The sequence below is a fragment of the Oncorhynchus clarkii genome, chromosome 16 (assembly GCF_045791955.1).
Source record: "Oncorhynchus clarkii lewisi isolate Uvic-CL-2024 chromosome 16, UVic_Ocla_1.0, whole genome shotgun sequence".
Taxonomy (NCBI): Eukaryota; Metazoa; Chordata; class Actinopteri; order Salmoniformes; family Salmonidae; genus Oncorhynchus; species Oncorhynchus clarkii.
In genome coordinates, this window is record NC_092162.1 from 53,326,481 (window position 1) to 53,351,262 (window position 24,782).

Below are 24,782 nucleotides of genomic sequence, written 5' to 3' on the forward strand. Positions count from 1 at the left end.
TCACCAGTTTTCTTCCTAGAAGTCCATAGGTCATCCCTGTAGACTGCCCAAAACTAGTGCCTTACAGCTGTAAACCTATCATATAGTTATCAACTTAGAATAATGCCTAAGCAACACACCAAGTAGGAAAACCCTAGATATGGCATTAGAGACAATGCCATGATAGTCATTTTGCCAGAACATTGGACGTATATAGAATACAGTCCAATTAGCTGATTTTTGTGTGAGAACTATATTTTGTATACATTTTATTTATGCTTTCATTCCTTTTCGGTTCAGTTCCTTTGACACTTAGGAAGTGATAGAGCCATAAACAAAGTCCCCATACAACCATCACTTACTGCCACAACGCCGCTAATTGGGGAATTAATGTAATTATATACATTTCATGAGTGTGTGTGCGTTGTTAACATCTGCCTAAGTTACTGCCCAGATCTTCCAGTCTGGATGACGACCAGATGACGGGTCCGGAAAGGCGACCCCAAATCCGGACACCCTCGGCCTTGTCCAGGTTTGGCCGGGGTAGGCCGTCATTTTAAATAAGAATTTGTTCTTATCTGACTTAAGGTTAAATAAAAAATAAAAACGCAGAGTGAAGGAAAAGAAGCCAACAAGTGCTCAGCATATGTCGGAAGTCCTTCAAGATTGTTGGAAAAGCATTCCAGGTGAAGCTGGTTGAGAGAGTGCCAAGAGTGTGCAAAGCTGTCATCAAGGCAAAGGGTGGCTCCTTTGAAAAATCTAAAATATATTTTGTTTGTTTAACACTTTTTTGGTTACTACATGATTCCATATGTGTTATCTAATAGTTTTGATGTCTTCACTATTATTTTGCAATGAAAAAAATAGCAAAAAGAAAGAAAAACCCTTCAATGAGTAGGTTTGTCCAAAGTTTTGACTGTTACTGTATGTGATTTGATATCATGTTTCTGGATGATAATGCATTAGTCTACAATGTCCAAACCCAGATCCATGTACAACATTCCAGGGCATCACAGTAACAATACTTATCCTTTCTGTACCTTAATGTTTTTCTTAAATTCTTAGTATGTAACTTACCTGTTATTACTTCAAGGGCATTCTCTCTCTGTGTACATGTGTGTGGGTTTGTGTGTGAGAAAGAGAGAGTGACCATTAGATTATCATCACCTATTCTCTGTTCCCAGAACCTCCAGCTAATAGCAGTTTTGCTCTGGACATGCAGAACACACACACACACACACACACACACACACACACACACACAGAGAGACAGAGAGAGAGAGAGAGAGAGAGAGAGAGAGAGAGAGAGAGAGAGAGAGAGAGAGAGAGAGAGAGAGAGAGAGAGAGAGAGAGAGAGAGAGAGAGAGAGAGAGAGAGAGAGAGAGAGAGAGAGAGAGAGAGAGAGAGAGAGAGAGAGAGAGAGAGAGAGAGAGAGAGAGAGAGAGAGAGAGAGAGAGAGAGAGAGAGAGAGAGAGCATTTTGGTCTAGTATGTGAAGCTCCATTCGCCTGCTGGAAATGGGTTTCAGTCAGTGTGTGTATTTGGTGTTTCCTCTCACACGCATTACCTACAAGCAGCCACACAACTTCACCCAAAAGAGCTGAAAAGAAAGAGAGAGCCTTGTGAGAGGAGGCAGAAACTTGACAGACCTTTCAGGACATAAGGTTGGTCAACTTTTTTTGTCAGTCATCATCATTATAAAAACAAGACCTCAAGCATGGTTTCCATTTCTTGCTGTTATCTCAGCCAAGAGTTTACTGTCCACCTCTGAATATTGAATTTTATTCAACAGATACAATGTTGCTACTAATAATAATGTAACAAATGTGACAGGTATGCCAGTTAAATCACAAAAATGTCACGTTTGGCTACATTGTTATAAGTAGCCAAATGTAATATGTTGAAACATTGGACTGTGGACCCATATATGACACAGGCTATCAAAAATTAAGTATTTCTAGAAATTCTGGCTATATGTATCGCTTGTGTATGCTATTTGACCCCACTTTCGACAGTGCCAAAACTAGTAGTGTTGTCGACAGTGTCCCCTCATGTCCCTTGAGACTGTGGCCAATCTATTTATAGCTTATCAGAAGCACTATCATCAATAGTTAATTGACCCATAGTCTATTCCAAGGCGCACATTCGTTAACATTTATATTTTTGGTTTTTACAGACAACCTCTTTTGCACGACATTCATTCTGTAGCCTACATTCAGTCACCTTGACTGCACTGTAGCCTATTGTCAGTGCTGGACTTGGACTGAAATAGGTGCTGGTACTCATTTTGGGTGCTGGTACTGTTTATATTTAGGTGCAGGAGCTCCACAATACTTTTGAGTTAGTATTCTATAAGAGGAACAGGAGCTCAAGCAGTAGAACATTTGAGGTGCTGGTACTCAGCTGAGGTGAGCGTCTGCCCAAGTCAAGAACTCCCTATTGTTACTGTAACATAAGACTATATTGCTATCCATTTAATGTGCACTTGCCATAAAAGTCAGCTGCTGAGCGTGAAGGGGAGGGGTTGTGGTGAAGCGTGACCACAGTCGCCCGGGGAGAGGCGAGGTGAACATAGGCTTACGCTTCCGTGACGTAGATCGCTGTATTGAATTGAAAAAAAATATTTCTAAACTGCGGAATCGCTTGCTGCTGACCACCAGCCAGCCAGCAAATTAATGAAAAATAGCGAACAATGAACGTCTTGGTCACGTGCTTGTTTTTCGCCGGTCTGTCCTACCTGTATAGCACCGACCTAATATCTGTGCTCCGTGTTTATGTTGCAGAGTGGGTCCTCGGCGCCTCCATGCCCGAACCAGGAGCTCCGCGGCGGACTCCGCAAGGTGTCCCCTACGCCGACTTGCAGCACATCGTCAACGCCGACGGACAGCACTTGTTCTGCCGCTACTGGGAGCCGGAGGGCCCCCCAAGGTCAGTGGAAGAAATGTGATGTGATGTGTAAAACGAGGTATAATCCATAAAAGAGCGTGGATGATCGAAGACAACGACATTGTTTTCGTCACCTGTCATGTCCGGAGGTTGTGCGTGTATTTTTTAAATGATTAACAATGCATTCATTATTTAATAGAACGTCAACTGCTATGTATCCAATGTGTACACAGAGATAATATATTTTTGAGGCTACACCAGCCTGTTAGAGACTGTCAGACTCAAATAAGATACAACATAACGTTTTCAATACAGTAAGTTATTATGCACCTGTCCTTGGTCCCTGCCCCCTCACCCCATTACACCATTTAAAATGGAACAGACTCCAATACATCAGAGACAGAGAGTTGGGCCTAGAAACAGAGGCACACAACATCTGGACTGTAGTCAAGCTAGTGTCACACCAAACCATGGAGCTTGCAGTAGCCTACAACTGACTCATGCTAGCTCTGACAGGGTGTTTGTGGTCTCACTTCTCTATAAACATGTAAACATGTTCCTTGTTTGTGGGCGGATTGAGAATCTGTCTCGGATCACACACACAGCTCCTGTCATATAGGCCAGGCTACAGAATGTCACTCCTAGTGTATGAACCAAATTCAATCAACATTACAGTCAGTGTAGACAGGGTGCAGGCTAGTCCAATGGCACAGAACAGTAAGTACAGTACACCCACATCTCACACAACAACAACCATTTACATGCCTGCTCTGCGGTCTAGCAACGGTTACTGCAGCAACCATTCATCCTCCTCAGCAGAACAGTCTTACTACAGATGTGCTGTTACTATGGTTACCATCAGGTCCCTAGAATACTGCTAATTGAATCATTTCTACTGACAGTAGGTCAGTTTATAGTAGAGCACTGTTTGTTTAGCACATGCGATTCTTTAGACTGGAGGCTAATATTTGGCATCTCATATGGGGGTGGGAAAATCAGAGAGAAACATATTTTAGGGCTTTCTGTTCATGTGGTGGCATCATTTATAAAAATGACCGTTTTGGTGTAAATCTCTACAAGCTATGGATTCTCCCCTTTATGATTTTGTGAGATCCAGCCCTTCAGGTTTTAAAGGTTGGATTAAAATAAAATAAATGCTTGTTTAAAAATGTGTTGTAACATCAAGTGCATGCCATTTCTGCCATACATGTCCATTGATGGCATCACTGACTGGGCATATAGAGTGTAAAGGCATCTGCGTGTTTCCCATCCGGAACAGTCCGTGCATATATTATGACATTCTGGGAAGTTTTTGTTGGTTTTGGTCTTTGGCAAGTTTTTTTTTTTTTTGGGGGGGGGGGGGGACGGGGACACCATTTTGTTTTCTCGAAAAGCTGAAGTTCGGAGCCGAAGTCTACGCCCCTTTGTCGGTCATTGGTCAACAGTAGAGATTCTTCAATGAAGTGTTTGTTATCATACAAAGATAGATGACTCGTTTTCATGCAATTTTTTTTTACTTGAGAAATACTGCTAAACCTTACCCCAACATTAAACCTAACCCTAACTCCCTAACCTAACCAATATCCCTAATAATAACCCTAACCCCTAAGCCTAAAATAGCCTTTTTGCAAGTGAGGACCGGCAAAATGTCCTCACTTCTCTGAATTTTTGTTGGTTTGCTATTATTGTGAGGACTTTTCAACAAGCATTTAATATACTCACAAGTATATGAAAGCGTGTCCACACACACACACACACACACACACACACACACTGCATGTAGTTAAGTGGGTCATTCCACTATTGATGTTTTACACAATTGAATCAGGATTACAATAATTTCCTTACCAAACAAGGCTGACTTGAATGTTTGTCTTATTGCTTTTAGTCTCTCTCACTACTCACTGACACACACCTACCAAGACGTGCTCATTTGGCTGTTCTGGTTGTAGCTGTATTCACTGTGGTGTCCCCAGCCCTGTCTCACACAGTCTGCAGTCAGGGCTATGGCCCTGTAGTGTTGAGCAGCTTAGGCCCTTGATCTGATTAAGATGCCAGTGTTCAGGCCCTGGCCCCTTTACAACCTCTCCCTACCTCGACTACACACGTGCAGCTTGATATGCCATAGAGATTGACCAGTCTTATTGTGTTTGAGTGAATGAATCTATTCATGGTGGATATCAGTCCATGTGCTATGAAGCAGAGTTCAGTCGTCATCTCATAAAGAGGATTATCGTCTTGGCTCGTTTCATGCTGCAGGAAAACTTGATGTTCTCTCAGGCTAGAGGCAGCATTTGATAAGCCTGGTTCAAAGCCACATTCTGGGAGACAAGTGGGTCCAAATTCCTTGGAGAGATTGAGGGAGGGACAGAATTTTGACTCCCTACTACCATTCTCAAGACTGAATATACTGAGATTAGCTCTATAGAAGTCCTACTGTCCCATGTGTGTTGGGAACATTATGTTCACACAAAGGCACGCTTTAAGAAACTCCTTCTTAGCCAACAAGTACATGTGAAGCTCTAGCCAGCCGGAGGCTCTCAAATAAGAATGAGAGAGAGAAACTGGAACAGAGATACTAATGAAGTTTAATGAACAGCCACTCTCACTCTTCCTTTCGCATCTCCTTCTCTGAGCATATTCAGGCTAATTGCCATTGACTGAGAGCTTCACTCAGTTTTGCAAACTGGTTATAAGCAGGAACTAAAGCAGCATTGGCAAGCTGGGTTGGCTCCCTGCTCTTTCTGTTGGCTATGTGTCTGTTTTTGGAGATTAGTCCACTGTCTGTTTCCACTTAACTCTGCTGCTCTGTGGGCAAACAAGGGTGTGCCGTGGTTCTGATAGCTGCTATCGCTGGAGGATGTGAGATGTTTAACTCTGATGAAACCCTTGATGGTGATCACAAGGATGTTGTTTTTGTGTTGTTAATGTGTGTCCATGTGCCTATGTGCATGTAATGTGACTGACTTCTCCTTCCCCATTTCTTGCAGGGCTCTGGTGTTCGTGGCCCATGGGGCAGGGGAGCATTGTGGGCCGTATGATGAGATCGGCCAGACCCTGAAGGAACAGTCTCTGCTTGTCTTTGCACACGACCATGGTGAGTTAAACAGCCTGCAGCACCTCTTACAGAGCCACAGAGGTAGCACTTATTTTACGCTACAGAAATGACCTATTCTAAGGTTATTATACAGTAACGAGGAGGGTGTTAATACATGTCATTTGTCTACGACAGTCAAATCTTTTTCCATTGAGTTTCAAAGTAATAACCAAAATATTGACTCACTAGTGGAGAGTGGGATGTTTGACACAGACGCACCTTTCACTGCTATTTCCGGCACTGTTAATTTGTGGAATTTCTTTCCTTCTTAATGCGTTTTAGCCAATCAGTTGTGTTGTGACAAGGTAGGGGTGGTATACAGAAGATGGCCCTATTTGGTAAAAGACCAACTCCGTATTATGGCAAGAACAGCTCAAATAAGCAAAGAGAAACGACAGTCCATCATTAATTAAGATATGAAGTCAATCTGGAAAATGTCAAGACCTTTGAAAGTTTCTTCAAGTGCAGTCGCAAAACCATCAAGCACTATGATGAAACTGGCTCTCATGAGGACCTCCACAGGAAAGGAAGACCCAGAGTAACATTTGCTGCAGAGGATAAGTTAACTGCACCTCAGATTGAAGCCAAATAAATGCTTCACAGAGACACATCTCAACATCAACTGTTCAGAGGAGACTGCTTGAATCAGGCCTTCATGGTCGAATTGTTGCAAAAAAAACACTACTAAGGACACCACTAAGAAGAAGAGACTTGCTTGGGCCAAGAAACACAAGCAATGGACATTAGACCGGTGGAAATCTGTCCTTTGGTCTGATGAGTCCAAATTTGAGATTTTTGGTTCCAACCGCCGTGTCTTTATGAGACGCAGAGTAGGTGAACGGATGATCTCTGCATGTGTGGTTCCCACCGTGTACCATGGAGGAGGAGGTGTGATGGTGTGGGGGTGCTTTGCTGGTGACACTGTCTGTGATTTATTTTATTTTATTCAATGCACACTTAACCAGCATGGCTACCACAGCATTCTGCAGCAATAGCCATCACATCTGGTTTGCGGTTAGTGGGACTATCATTTGTTTTACAACAGGACAATGACCCAAAACACACCTTCAGGCTGTGTAAGGGCTATTTGACCAAGAAAGAGAGTGATGGAGTGCTGCATCAGATGACCTGGCCTCCATAATCACCCGACCTCAACCCAATTGAGATGGTTTTGGTTGAGTTGGACCGCAGAGTGAAGGAAAAGCAGCCAACAAATGCTCAGCATATGTGGGAACTCCTTCAAGACTGTTGGAAAAGCATTCTAGGTGAAGCTGGTTGAGTGAATTCCAAGAGTATGCAAAGCTGTCATCAAGGCAAAGGGTGGCTACTTTGAAGAATCTAAAATATATTTAGATTTGTTTAAACTTTTTTGTTCACTACATGATTCCATGTGTGTTATTTCATAGTTTTGATGTCATCACTAGAAAATAGTAAAAATAAAGAAAAACCCTTGAATGAGTAGCTGTGTCCAAACTTTGTGTGTGTGTGTGTGTGTGTGTGTGTGTGTGTGTGTGTGTGTGTGTGTGTGTGTGTGTGTGTGTGTGTGTGTGTGTGTGTGTGTGTGTGTGTGTGTGTGTGTGTGTGTGTGTGTGTGTGTGTGTTATGGTAGCCACTATTTAGCAGCAGTGGTGTGCCGCTGCTGAATGCATATAGGGGAAACACTGGCTTCATTGGCATGCTCAGAGCAAAGTGTTAGCTCTCCCTCTTTTCTGCACAGAGAGTAATGAGGGGGAGAGTGGGCAATTTATTCCCCTCTTGTCTCTGTAACTCAGTAGTTTCTCTCGTCTCATCTCGTGTCTCTCTCTTCTTCCATCAGTTGGCCATGGCCAGAGTGAAGGAGACAGGATGAATATTAAGGACTTCCAGGTGTTTGTCAGAGACTCCCTCCAGCACATTGACCTGATGAAGGGACGACACCCTGACCTGCCAATCTTCATCATTGGACATTCTATGGTGCGGTACCCTCTTTAGTCTCCTCCCTGACCAAACATTGAGACTGTATTATTGCCAGGGGCTATGGTATGTTTACCTCTCAGTACAATACAGGACAAACTGTTTTCTCAGAGGTCATAGGGCCAGGGTTACCTTAAGGCTATATCCATCACACAAACATTAGACAAGGCCTGCATTCATCACCCCCTACACTCAGTGTGACTCAAATGACCACATATGCTCTGACATCACAGCTGACGTGTATGACATCATTTATTCTACAAACTCTTGGGAGATGGTGTCCTTTGAAAGTCTAGCTTTGTAAGAACCAATAGTGCCAAGTCAGGCTTTCAAAAGGATTTACCGTATTTAGCATTAGAGGCCTTGTTTCCCTTCCGTGCTGCTCTTTCCTGTCTATGTTTGCTTGTTCTGCTGTTCTATGACTGAACTCTGCTTCTGTGACGTAAAGCCCACGAACAATGGAAACCACCTGTAGCCTATTGGTCAATATCCTCATTGTTATAGCAATCCTTTAGATTCCCTCATGTACCACCAGCCATGCACCTATAGACAGCCTTCCCCTGGGTTTGACCTGCTGTTATAATTAGAGTACTTTGTTTCACTATGCCTGGAATGTAGGCAATTTTAGTAGAGTAAATGTTTAGAACGTCTGAACGTAAACATTTAAACAGGACGTTTTAATGGGAAGTTATTGTGATGGAAAAGCCTGTGGAGTGAGGTAAGGCTTGGCATTTTACAGGCATGTGGGCCGGCTTCCCGGACACAGATGATGCATAGTCTAGGACTAAAAGGTATGCTCAATGGAGCAGCTCCATTTAAAGTCATTTTTAGTCCAGGGCTAGGCTTAATCTGTGTCTGGGAAACCAGCCCCAAATGAATATGAAAAAGCAATGCTTAGAACCCATGTCTGATGCCTTGAGACTGTAATGTACGAGCAGCGTCAAATTGTGCACTTCTTGTGTCGGTCAAATACCACCACCACTATTGGCATTAAAGCCCTGAAGCCTGTGGTCTCAGTCAACTTGACAAATCAGAGGAAGATTTTCAAAAATAAGTGAATATATAATCGTTATTTGTGAATGTATGAAACATGTGCCGGTGGAAAAACATTTTGATGTGGGGTGCCGTCCTCTAATAATCACACAGCATGTTTTTGCAGTAATAGCTACTGTAAATCAGACAGTGGAGTTAGATTAACAAGAATTTAAGCTTTCAGCCGATATAAAACACTTATATGTACATAAATGTTTAAAATCCATAATATTTCTGATTATTTATTTGAATTGCTCGCTCGCCAGTTTCAACGGAAGTTGTTCCGCTAGCAGGACTCCTATCCCTAAGAAGTTTTTTAAAGACCTGAAGCCTGTGGTCTCAGTCAACACAAATGGCATGTTTAAGATTACAGAGGAGAATCTTAATCCAGATACAGACTAGTCCAGATACACATAGTCCCAAAGCATCCTTTACTGCAGTGCATGCACTGACCACTGATGAATTGACCAGTGACCCTCACTGCCCTCAGAAACAGACCCTCTTATCCAAGCTTAAACCTTGCTACACTGCCCACTCTCCTACTGATCTTTCACTGCTGTCCTGGTTGGTGAGCTATACAGACCCTTGCTCCTTACTGACCAATTTCTCCCTCCATCCCTCCTTCTCCTCTTTTTCTGTACTTACTGACCACCTAACTCATTCCTCCCTCCTTCCCCATCTCCCACTCTGGTTCTGTAGATCTGGCCCTCTTCCATTTCCAACTTCGTCAGAACCAGGCCTTTATGTAATGTCAGTATGTTAGGGCCTTACATAACCACAATCCAAGTATTCATAGTGTCAGGGGACGCAACACTATGCAAGTATTTTCCCCCTCATTGCAGTCGGGGATTAGTGTGTGTGTTTGTGTGTGTATTTCTAGTGGAGGCCTCTCTCATCAGTTCCTTAAAGAGCCTCTCTGTTTCTCGCTCACCCTTCCCGCTCAATCCCCCAAAGGCCTCTCTCTCTCTCTGTCTGTCTCTCTATAGCATGAAACACACAGGGAATCTCCTTGCCGATAGGTACTTATCACAGTGGGATGTGTTCCTTCTCTTGCTAGAACAAAAGCGGTACTTGCAGCGTTCTGACCGAGTTGCGACAAACCTACCGATTCTACTTGATCGCAATGCTCGTCAGTGGCCAACAAATTGACTTTGAGACAATCAGAGAACACAAACCCCCACGTGGGGGAGCCAACAAAAGAAGGAAAGAATTGGGCATTTTCTCTATACATCCACAGATGAGCCAGTAACACTTCATATGCAATGTAGGCTATGGGTGGTAGCTAGCTAAGTGCACAGACGCAATGCACACAACACTAAATAGTTCCTCCAAGCTAGCTAACCACTGTAGCTAGCATTGACATTATAATTAAATCACTATAGATTAACTAGTTTCCATGAAACAGCTGCCTGTGTTAGCTGATACTTAGCAGTGTCCTTAGCTAGCTATGCTGTACTAACTAGCAAATATGCTAACTTTAGCTAGCTAGGTAAACATTTGGCTATGGGCTGGCACTGGTAGTATGGGGTAAAGGAGAGGGAATTAAATTGTTTCTTTGTCATCTTGCTAGCTCTGGCCATCCGGCTGGTATCAATAATGGCTTTCTACAAAATAGCAACATTAGAGCAGATCGCTTGATATCTAGACCATAAACAATACGCACGGATATGCAATGCCAAACATCGCTACTGCCACCTAGGGTTTGGAGTATTTTAACAATGTGTTAACTGGTTGATGACTTCCAAAGTCTTTGTTGTGTGAACACAAAAGAGATTGACTGCAGACACTGTTCAGAGGTGCTAAATACTGTCTGCATTTGTGGTCTCTCTTGATTAGTTAGTAGAGAGATCCAAAGAATATATTCATTATACAGTGCATTCGGAAAGTATTCATACCCCTTGACTTTTTCCACATTTTGTTATGTTACAGCCTTATTCTAAAATTGATTAAAACAATTTTTTACACATAAAATATCATAATGAGAAAGCAAATTCTTCATTAAAGAAAAACTGAAATATCACATATTGTTATAAGTATTCAGACCCTTTACTCAGTACTTTGTTGAAGCACCTTTGGCAGCGATTGCAGCCTTGAGACTTCTTGAGTATGACACTACAAGCTTGGCACACCTGTATTTGGGGAGTTTCTGCCATTCTTCTCTGCAGATCCTCTCAAGCTCTGTCAGGTTGGATAGGGAGCAATTTTCTATTTTTGCAGAGCTATTTTCAGGTCTCCCCAGAGATGTTCGGTTGCATTCAAGTCCGGGCTCTGGCTGGGCCACTCAAGGACATTCATTAACTTGCCCCCGAAGCCACTCCTGCGTTGTCTTAGCTGTGTGCTTAGGGTTGTTGTCCTGTTGGAAGGTGAACCTTCTCCCCAGTCTGAGGTCCTGAGTGCTCCTGGAGCAGGTTTTCATCAAGGACCACTCTGTACTTTGCTCTGTTCATCTTTTCCTCGATCCTGACCAGTCTCCCAGCCCCTGCCGCTGAAAAACATCCCCACAGCATGACGCTGCCACCACCATGCTTCACTGTAGGGATGGTGCCAGGTTTCCTCCAGACGTGACACTTGGCAATCAGGCCAAAGAGTTCAATCTTGGTTTCATCAGACCAGAAAATCTTGTTTCTCATGGTCTGAGAGTCCTTTAGGTGCCTTTTGTCAAACTCCAAGCGGGCTGTCATGTGCCTTTTACTGAGGAGTGGCTTCCGTCTGGCCATAAAGGCCTGATTGGTGGAGGGCTGCAGAGATGGTTGTCCTTCTGGAAGTTTCTCCCATCTCCACAGAGGAGCTCTGTCAGAGTGACCATCCATCCGGTTCTTGGTCACCTCCCTGACCAAGGCCCTTCTTCCCCCGATTGCTCAGTTTGGCCAGGCGGCCAGCTCTAAGAAGAGTCTTGGTGGTTCCAAACTTCTTCCATTTAAGAATGATGGAGGCCACTGTGTTCTTGGGGACCTTCTATGCTGCAGAAATGTTTTGGTACCTTTCCCCAGATCTGTTCCTCGACACAATCCTGTCTCGGAGCTCTCCGGACAATTCTATCAACCTGTCATCTATAAGTCTTTGCTAGGTAAAGCTTCACCTTATCTCAGCTCAATGGTCACGATAACAACACCCACCCGTAGCACGCGCTCCAGCAGGTATATCTCACTGGTCATCCACAAAGCCAACACCCTCTTTGGCTGCCTTTCCTTCCAGTTCTCTGCTGCCAATGACTGACTGGAACGAATTGCAAAAATCGCTGAAGCTGGAGACTTATATTTATTTCCCTCACTAACTTTAAACATCAGCTATCCGAGCAGCTAACCGATCGCTGCAGCTGTACATAGCCCATCTGTAAATAGCCCATCCAATCTACCTACCTCATCCCCATATTGTTTTTATTTACCTTTCTTCTCTTTTGCACACCAGTATTTCTATTTGCACATCTATCACTCCGGTGTTAATTTAGCTAAATTGTAATTACTTGCTACTATGGGCTATTTATTAACAGGATGTACGTGAGCTCAATTTTGAGTCTCATAGAAAGGGGTCTGAATACTTATGTAAATAAGGTATTTCTTTATATTATTTTTAATTCATTTGAAAAACATGTCTAAAACCTGTTTTCGCTTTGTCATTATGGGGTATTGTGTGTAGATAGAAGAGGACATTGTTTTTATTTCATCCATTTTAGAATAAGGTTGTAACGTAACAAAATGTGGAAAAAGTCAAGGGGTCTGAATACTTTCCCAATGCATTGTATATGCCATTTAGCAGATGCTTTTATCCAAAGCAACTTGGTCATGAGTGTATACTTTTTACCTCTGGGTGGTCCCGGGAATCAAACCCACTACCCAGCATGACAAGTGCCATGCTCTACCAACTGAGCTAAATTGTATGGTTATCACTAAATAGATCTAGCTATGTTCGTGTTATATATGTGATCTATTTAGAGGCTCACTCGATAGAGGCCCCCACTCATGAATATTCAAATGTCTGGGCAGACAAACACTGTTCAAACAAATTGGTCTCCCAGAAAAACATCAAGAATTATCTGTGCCAAATTGATTAATTCTAGAAAGCGGTTGTGCATCTCCTAATTACTTTACCCTCGCTTATTTGATTTAAATCACAGAAGATGTCATAACTTCTCTTCCTTTTCCCCTTTCATTCAGGGTGGAGCCATTTCCATTCTGACGGCGTGTGAACGACCTAATGACTTTGCCGGTGTGGCTCTGATTGCTCCTATGGTCAAGATGAACCCAGAATCTGCCACACCCTTCAAGGTGGGTTTCTCCCATACAAATATGCTTTACTTACTGCTCACCCACCATCCTCCCAATAACTTGAATGAGGATGTCCGTTCTGGGATATCTAGTTCTATGGTTTCACCTGCACCCAGTCCCTTCTCATTTAGCGGGTCACCAATGTCTACAGATCCATACAACTCAGTACCATACCGTTTGTTTGTACAAGTACTTAACCACTGACCAGAGCTGTATTAGTTCCCTACATTCCTTTGTAATCGCTGGGGATTTCCTTATTTGTTGTCTACAGGTGTTCCTGGCTAAAGTCCTAAATCACATGGTGCCTAGTCTCTCTCTGGGCTCTATTGATTCTAAATGGATTTCACGGGACCAAAAACAGGTGAGACTGATCTATGGAGTGTGTGTGTGCATGCTTGCGTGTGTGTACATACATCCGTGCACAAATGCATGAAGCAGATGTTTAGGATGTAGAAGTTAGAGTTAAAGAGTTTATTTAGTCACAAAGGACAACGTGATTGAATGAAGAAAGAGAGTTGGAGATAAGACTGGATAGGAGCCCATATGTCTGGGTTTGTGTGTTGTGTATGTTTTGCCGTTTCAAAGGCTGCTCCACAATAGAGTCTTGACTGAGATCCAGGCCAAGGGATTTGTCACGTCGTCCAGTTCTCTGTTTACACCCAAAGTTACCCTTAAACAAGGGAAGCAACAGACAACAATGGGTATCGGGCTCTCACCCTTCCCTCCTTTCACAACCTGTTATGTTGAGGAAATGCACTTATCACAACAAAGGCAGGTGCAGGTCTGGTGTCAAGCTTCTAGACAGAAAATAGGTAATGAGTGTTACAGTTCTCCATTTTTTTATTATTCAAAGCACCAGAATATGGCCTGAGATAGACTTCAGCAGTGAGTGTTATATACTGGACACAATGTATTCAGGCCAGATCTTGTAGAGTAGTATTTGCATCGTGTCAATATTGAGAAAGCCAAGTACCCTGTGGGATACTATCAGGGAACGTCTAAAGGAAATCAAACATGCTCAGTGGTCACTCAACGGTCCCTTCCTTTACCCTGCAGGTTGAGGCGTATGACAATGACGAGTTGAACCATCACGGTGGGCTGCGTGTGTCATTTGGCATGCAGCTGATGGGCGCGGTGGCGCGGATCGAGAGAGAGGTCCCTGCCATCACCTGGCCCTTCCTGCTTCTCCATGGTGATGACGACAAGCTGTGTGACATTAGAGGGTCCCAGATGATGTTTGACATGGCCCAGAGCACGGACAAGAAGATTAAGGTGGGACCAGCACCAGAGACATACAGTACCAGTCAAAAGTGTGGACACACCGACTCATTCAAGGGTTTCTCTTTATTTTTCTACATTGTAGAATAATAGTGAAGACATCAACTATAACACATATGGATTCATGTAGTAACCAAAAAAAAGTGAAGAATCTCAAATATATTTTGGATTGTTGAACAAAGTAGCCACCCTTTGATTTGAATCCAACTTTGCACATTCTTAGCACTGCAGACAGGCCAAAACCAGACATGTCTCAACAGATGTGAATAGGTCAGACACTAAGTCATACAAACTGATATAGACAAGCCAGTATATTTAGAAAGGACACCATCTTTTCTGCTCTTGAACATTCTGTATTTGTTTCACTGGCTGTTCCAAGTTACTACATCATCACATAGAGAGAGAGAGAGAGAGAGAGAGAGAGAGAGAAACACACACACACACACACACACATACAGAGAGAGAGAGAGAAACACACACACACACACACACACACACACAGAGAGAGAGCGCAAGTCCATCAACTGAGTGACCATCAATTGGCAATAGAAACCGGCAGACATAAGACATGGCTACCCAAAGAGGAGCGTGTATGTGGTCACTGCACGACAGGGGAGGTAGAGACAGAGATGCACTTTTCCTTTACTGTGAGAAATATTCCTCACAAAGAGATTCATTATTCACAGAAATGACTACATTTACTCCAAATGTTAACTTATTAAACCCAGAGGAAAAACTAAAAATACTCATGGGCGAAGGAGCAATGGCTCCTCTTGCAGCCAAATATGTATTTGCCTGCCACAGCCTGAGGGACACTGAATAATAACATCTGCATAGTAAACAGTAACTTACTTATTATTACTATTATTGTTAATCATTCCAAATAGTAGTGGTATGGGTGGTAATGATAGCAGTTTAATGATGGTGATGGTAGTTGTAGTACTGATGTAATGGTGAAGATGACCGTTTTTATTTATAAGTTAGTTTCATTTTCCATATTTAGATTTTTACATTTATTACATTTCTACTATTGACTTATCATTATATTATTTTTATATTATTATTTACTACCATTTTATATTATTATTTTTTATAATTGTATTAATGTATATTGTATACATTGTTGCTTTGGCAATATTGACAATGTCTCATGCCAATAAAGCAGCTTGAATTTGAGATCGAGAGAGCGAGAAACACACAGAGAGAAAGGGAAACACGCAGAGAGAGAGAGAGCGAGAAACACACAGAGAGAAAGGGAAACACGCAGAGAGAGAGAGCGAGAAACACACAGAGAGAAATTGAAACACGCAGAGAGAGAGAGCGAGAAACACACGGAGAGAGAGAGGGGGAAAAACGCAGAGAGAGAGAGGGGGGGAAACACGCAGAGAGAGAGGGGGGGAACACGCAGAGAGAGAGAGAGGGGGGTGGAAACACGCAGAGAAAGAGAGGGGGGTGGAAACACGCAGAGAAAGAGAGGGGGGGGAAACACGCAGAGAGAGAGGGGGGGGAAACGCGCAGAGAGCGGGGGTAAACACGCAGAGAGAGAGAGCGGGGGAAACACGCAGAGAGAGAGAGCGGGGGAAACACGTAGAGAGAGAGAGGGGGGGAAACACGTAGAGAGAGAGAGAGGGGGGAAACACGCAGAGAGAGAGGGGGGGAAACACGCAGAGAGAGAGGGGGGGTAAACACGCAGAGAGAGAGAGCGGGGGAAACACGCAGAGAGAGAGAGCGGGGGAAACACGCAGAGAGAGAGAGCGGGGGAAACACGCAGAGAGAGAGAGAGGGGAAAACACGCAGAGAGAGAGAGAGAGAGAGAGAGAGAGAGAGAGAGAGAGAGGTGGAAACACACACACAGAGAGAGAGGGGGGGAACACACACACACACAGAGAGAGGGGGGGAGGGAAACACACACAGAGAGGGGGAAACACACACAGAGAGGGGGAAACACACACAGAGAGAGGGAGAGAGAGGGAAACATACAGAGAGAGAGCGGGGGAAACACGCAGAGAGAGCGCGCGGGGGAAACACGCAGAGAGAGAGAGAGAGCGGGGGAACCACGCAGAGAGAGAGAGAGGGGGAAACACGCAGAGAGAGAGAGAGGGGGGAAACACACGCAGAGAGAGAGAGAGGGGGGGAAACAAACACAGAGAGAGAGAGAGGGGAAACATGCAGAGAGAGAGAGGGAAACACACACAGAGAGAGGTGGAAACACACACACACACACAGAGAGAGGGGGGAACACACACACACAGAGAGAGAGGGGGGGGGAAACACACACAGAAAGGGAGGGGGAAACACACACAGAGAGGGGGAAACACACACAGAGAGGGGGGAACACACAGAGAGAGAGAGAGAGAGAGAGAGGGGAAACACACACAGAGAGGGGGAAACACACACAGAGAGAGAGAGAGGGAAACATACAAAGAGAGAGCGAGAGAGAGGGGGAAACACACACACACACACAGAGAGAGAGGGAAACACACACAGAGAGAGAGAGAGAGGGGGAAACACACACACAGAGAGAGGTGGAAACACACACACACACAGAGAGAAAGAGAGGGGGAAACTTACACACACACACAGAGAGAGAGGGGGGAACACACACAGAGAGAGAGAGAGAGAGAGAGAGGGGGGGGAACACACAGAAAGGGAGGAGGAAACACACACAGAGAGAGAGAGAGGGGGAAACACACACACACACAGAGAGAGAGAGAGAGAGAGAGAGAGGGAAACATACACAGAGAGAGCGAGAGAGAGGGGGAAACACAGAGAGAGAGAGAGGGAAACACACACACAGAGAGAGAGCGAGAGGGGGGGAATACACACACACAGAGGGGGGAAACACACACAGAGAGTGAGAGAGAGGGGGAAACACATACACAGAGAGAGGTGGAAACACACACACACAGAGAGAGAGAGGGGGGAACTTACACACACACACACAGAGAGAGGGGGGAACACACAGAGAGAGAGAGAGAGAGAGAGGGGGGGGCACACAGAAAGGGAGGAGGAAACACACAGAGAGAGAGAGAGAGAGGGGGAAACACACACACACAGAGAGAGAGAGAGAGAGAGAGGGAAACATACACAGAGAGAGCGAGAGAGGGGGAAACACAGAGAGAGAGAGAGGGAAACACACACAGAGAGAGAGAGAGGTGTAAACACACACACAGAGAGAGAGAGAGCGGGAAACACACACAGAGAGAGAGAGAGGGGAAAACACACGCACACACACAGAGGGGAAAACACACACACAAACAGAGAGAGAGGGGGGGGGGAACGCACACAGAGAGAGAGGGGGAAACACACACACACAGCGAGAGAGGGGGAAACACACACACAGACATGGATGGGTAAACACGCACAGAGAGACAGAGAGACAGAGAGGAGGGGAAATACACAAAGAGAGAGAGGAGGGGAATACACAAAGAGAGAGAGTGAGAGAGAGGGGGAAACACACACAGAGAGAGAGAGGGAAACACACGTACACACACACAGAGAGAGGTGGAAACACACACACACACAGAGAGAGGGGGGAAACACACACACACACAGAGAGAGGGGGAAACACACAGAGAGAGAGAGAGAGAGTGAGGGGGGAACACACACACACACACACAGAGAGAGAGAGAGAGAGAGAGGGGGGGGGATACACACACAGAGAGAGGGGGGAGGGAATACACACAGACAGAGAGAGAGGGGGGAAACACACACAGAGCGAGAGAGAGGGGACACACAGAGAGAGAGAGAGAGAGAGGGGGGTGGGGACACAGAGAGAGCGAGGTAGAGGGGGAAACACAGAGAGAGAGAGAGAGATGGGGAAACACACAGAGAGAGAGAGAGAGAGAGAGGGGGGGGGACACACACAGAGAGAGAGGGGGAAACACACACAGAGAGTGAGAGAGAGAGAGAGAGAGAGAGGGGGGGGCGACACAGAGAGAGCAAGTTAGAGGGGGAAACCCACAGAGAGAGAGAGAGAGAGGGGGGGACACACAGAGAGAGAAAGATGGGGAAACACACAGAGAGAGAGGGGGAGGGGGAAACACACAGAGAGAGAGGGGGAGGGGAAACACACAGAGAGAGAGAGAGAGAGAGAGAGAGAGAGAGAGAGAGAGAGGGGGGGAACACAGAGAGAGAGAGAGAGGGTGAAACACGCAGAGAGAGAGAGGGGGGGAAACACACGCAGAGAGAGAGAGAGGGGGGGAAACAAACACAGAGAGAGAGAGAGAGGGGAAAACATGCAGAGAGAGGGAAACACACACAGAGAGAGGTGGAAACACACACACACACACACAGAGAGGGGGAACACACACACACACAGAGAGAGGGGGGGAAACACACACAGAAAGGGAGGGGGAAACACACACAGAGAGGGGGGAACACACAGAGAGAGAGAGAGAGGGGGGGGAAACACACACATAGAGGGGGAAACACACACAGAGAGGGGGAAACACACAGAGAGAGAGAGAGAGGGAAACATACAAAGAGAGAGCGAGAGAGAGGGGGAAACACACACACACACACAGAGAGAGGGAAACACACACAGAGAGAGAGAGAGGGGGAAACACACACACAGAGAGAGGTGGAAACACACACACACACACACAGAGAGAGAGGGGGGAACTTACACACACACACACACAGAGAGAGGGGGGGAACACACACAGAGAGAGAGAGAGAGAGAGGGGGGGGCACACAGAAAGGGAGGAGGAAACACACACAGAGAGAGAGAGAGAGAGGGGAAACACACACACACAGAGAGAGAGAGAGAGAGAGAGAGAGAGAGAGAGAGAGAGAGAGAGAGAGAGAGAGGGAAACATACACAGAGAGAGCGAGAGAGAGGGGGAAACACAGAGAGAGAGAGAGGGAAACACACACACAGAGAGAGAGAGGGGGGGAATACACACACACACAGAGGGGGGGGGAAACACACACAGAGAGTGAGAGAGAGGGGGAAACACATACACAGAGAGAGGTGGAAACACACACACAGAGAGAGAGGGGGGAACTTACACACACACACAGAGAGAGAGGGGGGAACACACACAGAGAGAGAGAGGGGGGGGGGGACACACAGAAAGGGAGGAGGAAACACACAGAGAAAGAGAGAGAGGGGGAAACACACACAGAGAGAGAGAGAGAGAGAGAGAGAGAGAGAGAGGGAAACATACACAGAGAGAGCGAGAGAGAGGGGGAAACACAGAGAGAGAGAGAGGGAAACACACACACAGAGAGAGAGAGGGGGAAACACACACACACACACACACAGAGGTGGAAACACACACAGAGAGAGAGGTGGAAACACACACACACAGAGAGAGAGAGCGGGAAACACACACAGAGAGAGAGAGAGGGGAAAACACACACACACAGAGAGAGAGAGGGGGGGAAATACACAAAGAGAGAGAGGGGGAAACACACACACAGAGAGAGAGAGGGGGAAACACACACACAGACATGGATGGGTAAACACACACAGAGAGAGAGAGAGGAGGGGAAATACACAAAGAGAGAGAGGAGGGGAATACACAAAGAGAGAGAGGGGGAAATACACACAGAGAGCGAGAGAGAGGGGGAAACACACACAGAGAGAGATAGAGAGGGGGAAACACACAGAGAGAGGGAAACACACGTACACACACACAGAGAGAGGTGGAAACACACACACACACACACAGAGAGAGGGGGGGAAACACACACACACACAGAGAGGGGGAAACACACAGAGAGAGAGAGAGTGAGGGGGGGAACACACACACACAGAGAGAGAGAGAGAGAGAGAGAGAGAGAGAGAGAGAGAGAGAGAGAGGGGAAATACACACACAGAGGGAGGGGGGAGGGAATACACACAGACAGAGAGAGAGGGGGGAAACACACACAGAGCGAGAGAGAGGGGACACACACAGAGAGAGAGAGAGAGAGAGGGGGTGGGGACACAGAGAGAGCGAGGTAGAGGGGGAAACACACAGAGAGAGAGAGAGATGGGGAAACACAGAGAGAGAGAGAGAGAGAGAGGGGGGGACACACACAGAGAGAGAGGGGGAAACACACACAGAGAGTGAGAGAGAGAGAGAGAGAGGGGGGGGGGCGACACAGAGAGAGCAAGTTAGAGGGGGAAACCCACAGAGAGAGAGAGAGAGAGGGGGGGACACACACAGAGAGAGAGATGGGGAAACACACAGAGAGAGAGGGGGAGGGGGAAACACACAGAGAGAGAGGGGGAGGGGGAAACACACAGAGAGAGAGAGAGAGAGAGAGAGAGGGGGGGAACACAGAGAGAGAGAGAGAGAGAGAGAGAGGGGGGGACACAGAGAGAGAGAGAGAGAGAGAGGGAGGGGGAAACACAGAGAGAGAGAGAGAGAGGGAGGGGGAAACACACACAGAGAGAGAGAGAGAGAGAGGGGGACACAGAGAGAGAGAGAGAGAGAGAGAGAGAGAGAGAGAGGGGGACAAAGAGAGAGAGGGAGGGGGAAACACAGAGAGAGAGAGAGAGAGGGGGGGGGACACAGAGAGAGAGAGAGAGAGGGAGGGGGAAACACAGAGAGAGAGAGAGAGAGGGGGGGAACACACACAGAGACGGAGAGAGAGAGAGAAATAAAGAAAACAGAAAGAGGGAGAGAGAGAGACAATAAAGTCCTTTGAATTTTATTGATCGGGGGGGGAACACAGATTTACCATTGTAAATACAATCCCTATTTCAGTTTATTTATTTTCCCTTTTGTACTATTTGCACAAAATATGACATTTGATATGTCTATTCTTTTGGAACTTTTGTGAGTGTAATGTTTACTGTAAATTTGTGTTTATTTCACTTTTGTTTATTATCTACTTCACTTGCTTTGGCAATGTTAACATGTGTTTCCCATGCCAATAAAGAGATTGAATTGAAATAGAGAGAGAGAGAGAGAAGCGGAATAGAGAGGAGTAACAGAGAGGAGTAACAGAGAGAGAGAGCGGGGGGGAACAAATTGAGGGATGGGGGACAGAGAGAGAGCGGGGGGGAACAAAGTGAGGGATGGGGGACAGATAGAGAGCGGGGGGGAACAAAGTGAGGGATGGGGGACAGAGAGAGAGAGCGGGGGGGAACAAAGTGAGGGATGGGGGACAGAGAGAGAGCGGGGGGGAACAAAGTGAGGGATGGGGGACAGAGAGAGAGCGGGGGGGAACAAAGTGAGGGATGGGGGACAGATAGAGAGCGGGGGGGAACAAAGTGAGGGATGGGGGACAGAGAGAGAGCGGGGGGGAACAAAGTGAGGGATGGGGGACAGAGAGAGAGCGGGGGGGAACAAAGTGAGGGATGGGGGACAGAGAGAGAGCGGGGGGGAACAAAGTGAGGGATGGAGGACAGATAGAGAGCGGGGGGGAACAAAGTGAGGGATGGGGGACAGAGAGAGAGCGGGGGGGAACAAAGTGAGGGATGGGGGACAGATAGAGAGCGGGGGGGAACAAAGTGAGGGATAGGGGACAGAGAGAGAGCGGGGGGGAACAAAGTGAGGGATGGGGGACAGAGAGAGAGCGGGGGGAACAAAGTGAGGGATTGGGGACAGAGAGAGAGCGTGGGGAACAAAGTGAGGGATGGGGGACAGATAGAGAGCGGGGGGAACAAAGTGAGGGATGGGGGACAGATAGAGAGCGGGGGGGAACAAAGTGAGGGATGGGGGACAGAGAGAGAGCGGGGGGGAACAAAGTGAGGGATGGGGGACAGAGAGAGAGTGGGGGGGAACAAAGTGAGGGATGGGGGACAGAGAGAGGTGGCGTAACAGATAAAGAGCGAATGAGGGGTGAGCTAATCGTGTGTCAGGTTTCATTTAGCCGGTTAATAGCCCACTTTTGCCCGATTAAAAAAATATATATATAAAAAAAAGACTAAAGCTGATGAAATAAAATTGCCGCTGGCCAATTGACCAAAAAAGAAAAAAAATATCCCTTTGTGAAATAATGCTTTTCAGCCTCTTCATTGATGGAAATACCAGTCAATGAAAATGACATTTGACTGGTCATGCTTATCGGTCTATCGGTCTATATGCATCATTTTGTGGAATTAAATTGGCGCATGTGTACAGTATATTCATTATGTATCTTATTTATCACATGTATTCAGATAGTGAGTTTTGAGTGTAAAATCTGCCAGACAGCGAGAGCTGCTGCAGCATCTTTTTGTCTTTTCGAGACAAATACGAGGTCAAATCATGACTCAGTGATCTTCTGGTCAGAAAGTCGGAGCTCTACGAGGAGGCCCGAGTTCTCAAGTTGGAATTCCGAGTTTGGATGACCGTTCAAAACAATTTTTCCCCAGTCGGAGCTTGTTTTTTCCCCAGTTTCCAGTTGTCTTGAACGCACTGAAGTCAGAAGTTGGCTATTTCCGAGTTCCCAGTTCCTATTTGTTTTGAAAGCTGAGTCAAAACCGCAACAGAGAGCAGGCTTCATCAGCGCGTCACACACCACTTTGCAATGAGCTGGAGGCAATATGCATTTTGAAAACATACTTAAATTGTTTGAAACCTTTTAATACATATTGAGACATGTCTTACCTTGCTTCAAAGTAGCCTATTAGATCTCTCTTTCTACATTTCTAACGGATATTTTCATCTCCGTCACATGGAACCGCTAATATGTGCAGTGCCCTTTTGAAAACTGTTTTCCGCTAATTGCATTATAGAACAAACATTTGCACATTGCCTACTGTCTTGTGTGCATTGCTGCGCTTATGTGAAGAAATTGGGGTTTAGAAAAAATGTTAAGAAATGTTCTGATCTGTTGCATCAAACTCAATGCTTTAAAAATATATATGTAGCTTAGGTCTACTGGTTGTATTAATGTGGGATCTATCATCCCACAACTGTCCCATTTCGTTCTCGACACACTGACCAATAGAATAGGTAGCTTCAACTTTTCTACTGTAGTAGATTGAGGCTAGTGATTTTGCTTGTTGGCTGAGGAAAATGACATGTGGACTGTTATTCTAACATGTTCAAAGTGCACATCAGAATTCGGTTAAGGAGGACCACACATCGTTGCATCCTCACTTGCATGTTTTGTCATTCTGAGCGCCGTGGGTGGACGCCTTAACCAGATTATGCACCAAATGCATATGGGTCCGGTAAGTTTCTCAAATGTCCGGTAAATGAAAATGTTGCTGGTCAAATTTCCTGCTCCACATTTCCCTAATGGAAACGGTGTGTGTGTTGTCTCTGTCAGGTGTACGAAGGAGCATACCACGTCCTGCACCATGAACTCCCAGAGACGGTGGCAGCGGTGCTGAAGGAAGTCACTGGCTGGATCTCTGAGCGTCTCGCTGTGTCTCCTTCTCAGGGCTCCTAGTCCCCTCCTCTTCACCCCCCAACCCACTGTATGACCTAAATACATTTGTACTGACAGCATATACTCTACTGCTAGCCCATCAGTAGCGATCATTTGCAGTACAAATGTAGTTAACTGCACCTTACCCCAACCCCAGCCCTGTGCACGTCAGTCAGACTTAAAACCTCTTGGTCCTCTGGGGAGAAGTGGGGGGTGACAGGTCAGGAGGCCCACAGGAGGTTTCCTTAAGGTCAACTTGTCAGTGACCTTTGACCCCCATGGTCAATGTAGGAGCAGATTTTCTAGGCTCTTCATTAGGGACAACAGCTGCCAGGCAGCATTTCATAGTACATATATCAGCCATGTCTCCCTGTACTGAGTTCAAAGAGAACAATGCTGAGAGCTAGGCCAGGCACAATTCACAGAGGGATTTTTTTCCTCCTTTGTAACCACAGTGTTCAATAGGCCAACAGAAACATATTGAATTTGCCCAGGCTGAGGTGTTCCCTTTTGTGTGTTGCCATGGAGACAACTGGCCTTTGTTATCCCCACCGTATCTCAGATCCTTTGTTCATAGAGTCAAACATTTTGGACTTGTTTGAACACCCAGCTCCCCAGATTGCTGCCACTAGTGGTCATCTATCAGAACTGCAGGGTATAGGTGGCTGCAACCCAAGATGGAGAAGTTGCCCGTTACTATGGCAACACCTCAGGAAAAACCCTATGGAAAAAAAGGCTGAATCCATTAGAGCACCACAGTAAGGTGAGGCATGCTGTGAATCATTATACAGTACATGCTGTGAATCATTATACAGTACATGCTGTGAATCATTATACAGTACATGCTGTGAATCATTATACAGTACATGCTGTGTACAGACAAAGGCGTCACTTCGCTGCAGTTCTTATATTGAAAAAGATGACGGCCTCAATTCATCACCTACAACCTCACCATTTATTTGTGTTTCTCCATAGTTTGCATTGCAAACGACT

General features: G+C 45.8%; 1 protein-coding gene across 2 annotated transcripts; it reads left to right on the forward strand.

Moving 5' to 3' along the window:
* Window positions 1–1,543: 1,543 nt before the first annotated feature.
* Window positions 1,544–24,609, forward strand: LOC139368716 (monoglyceride lipase-like). 2 transcript variants are annotated; one of them, XM_071108004.1, is made up of 8 exons: window positions 1,544–1,642; window positions 2,762–2,906; window positions 5,855–5,961; window positions 7,778–7,914; window positions 13,101–13,211; window positions 13,483–13,572; window positions 14,268–14,483; window positions 23,688–24,609. In XM_071108004.1, exons 2-8 carry the CDS (start codon window positions 2,782–2,784, stop codon window positions 23,808–23,810), a joined length of 909 nt encoding a protein of 302 aa, XP_070964105.1. In that variant the 5' UTR covers window positions 1,544–1,642; window positions 2,762–2,781; the 3' UTR covers window positions 23,811–24,609. The 2 variants fall into 2 exon arrangements, with proteins under 2 accessions (XP_070964105.1, XP_070964104.1); XM_071108003.1 differs by lacking the exon at window positions 1,544–1,642 and having other exon boundaries at window positions 2,618–2,906.
* Window positions 24,610–24,782: the final 173 nt, after the last annotated feature.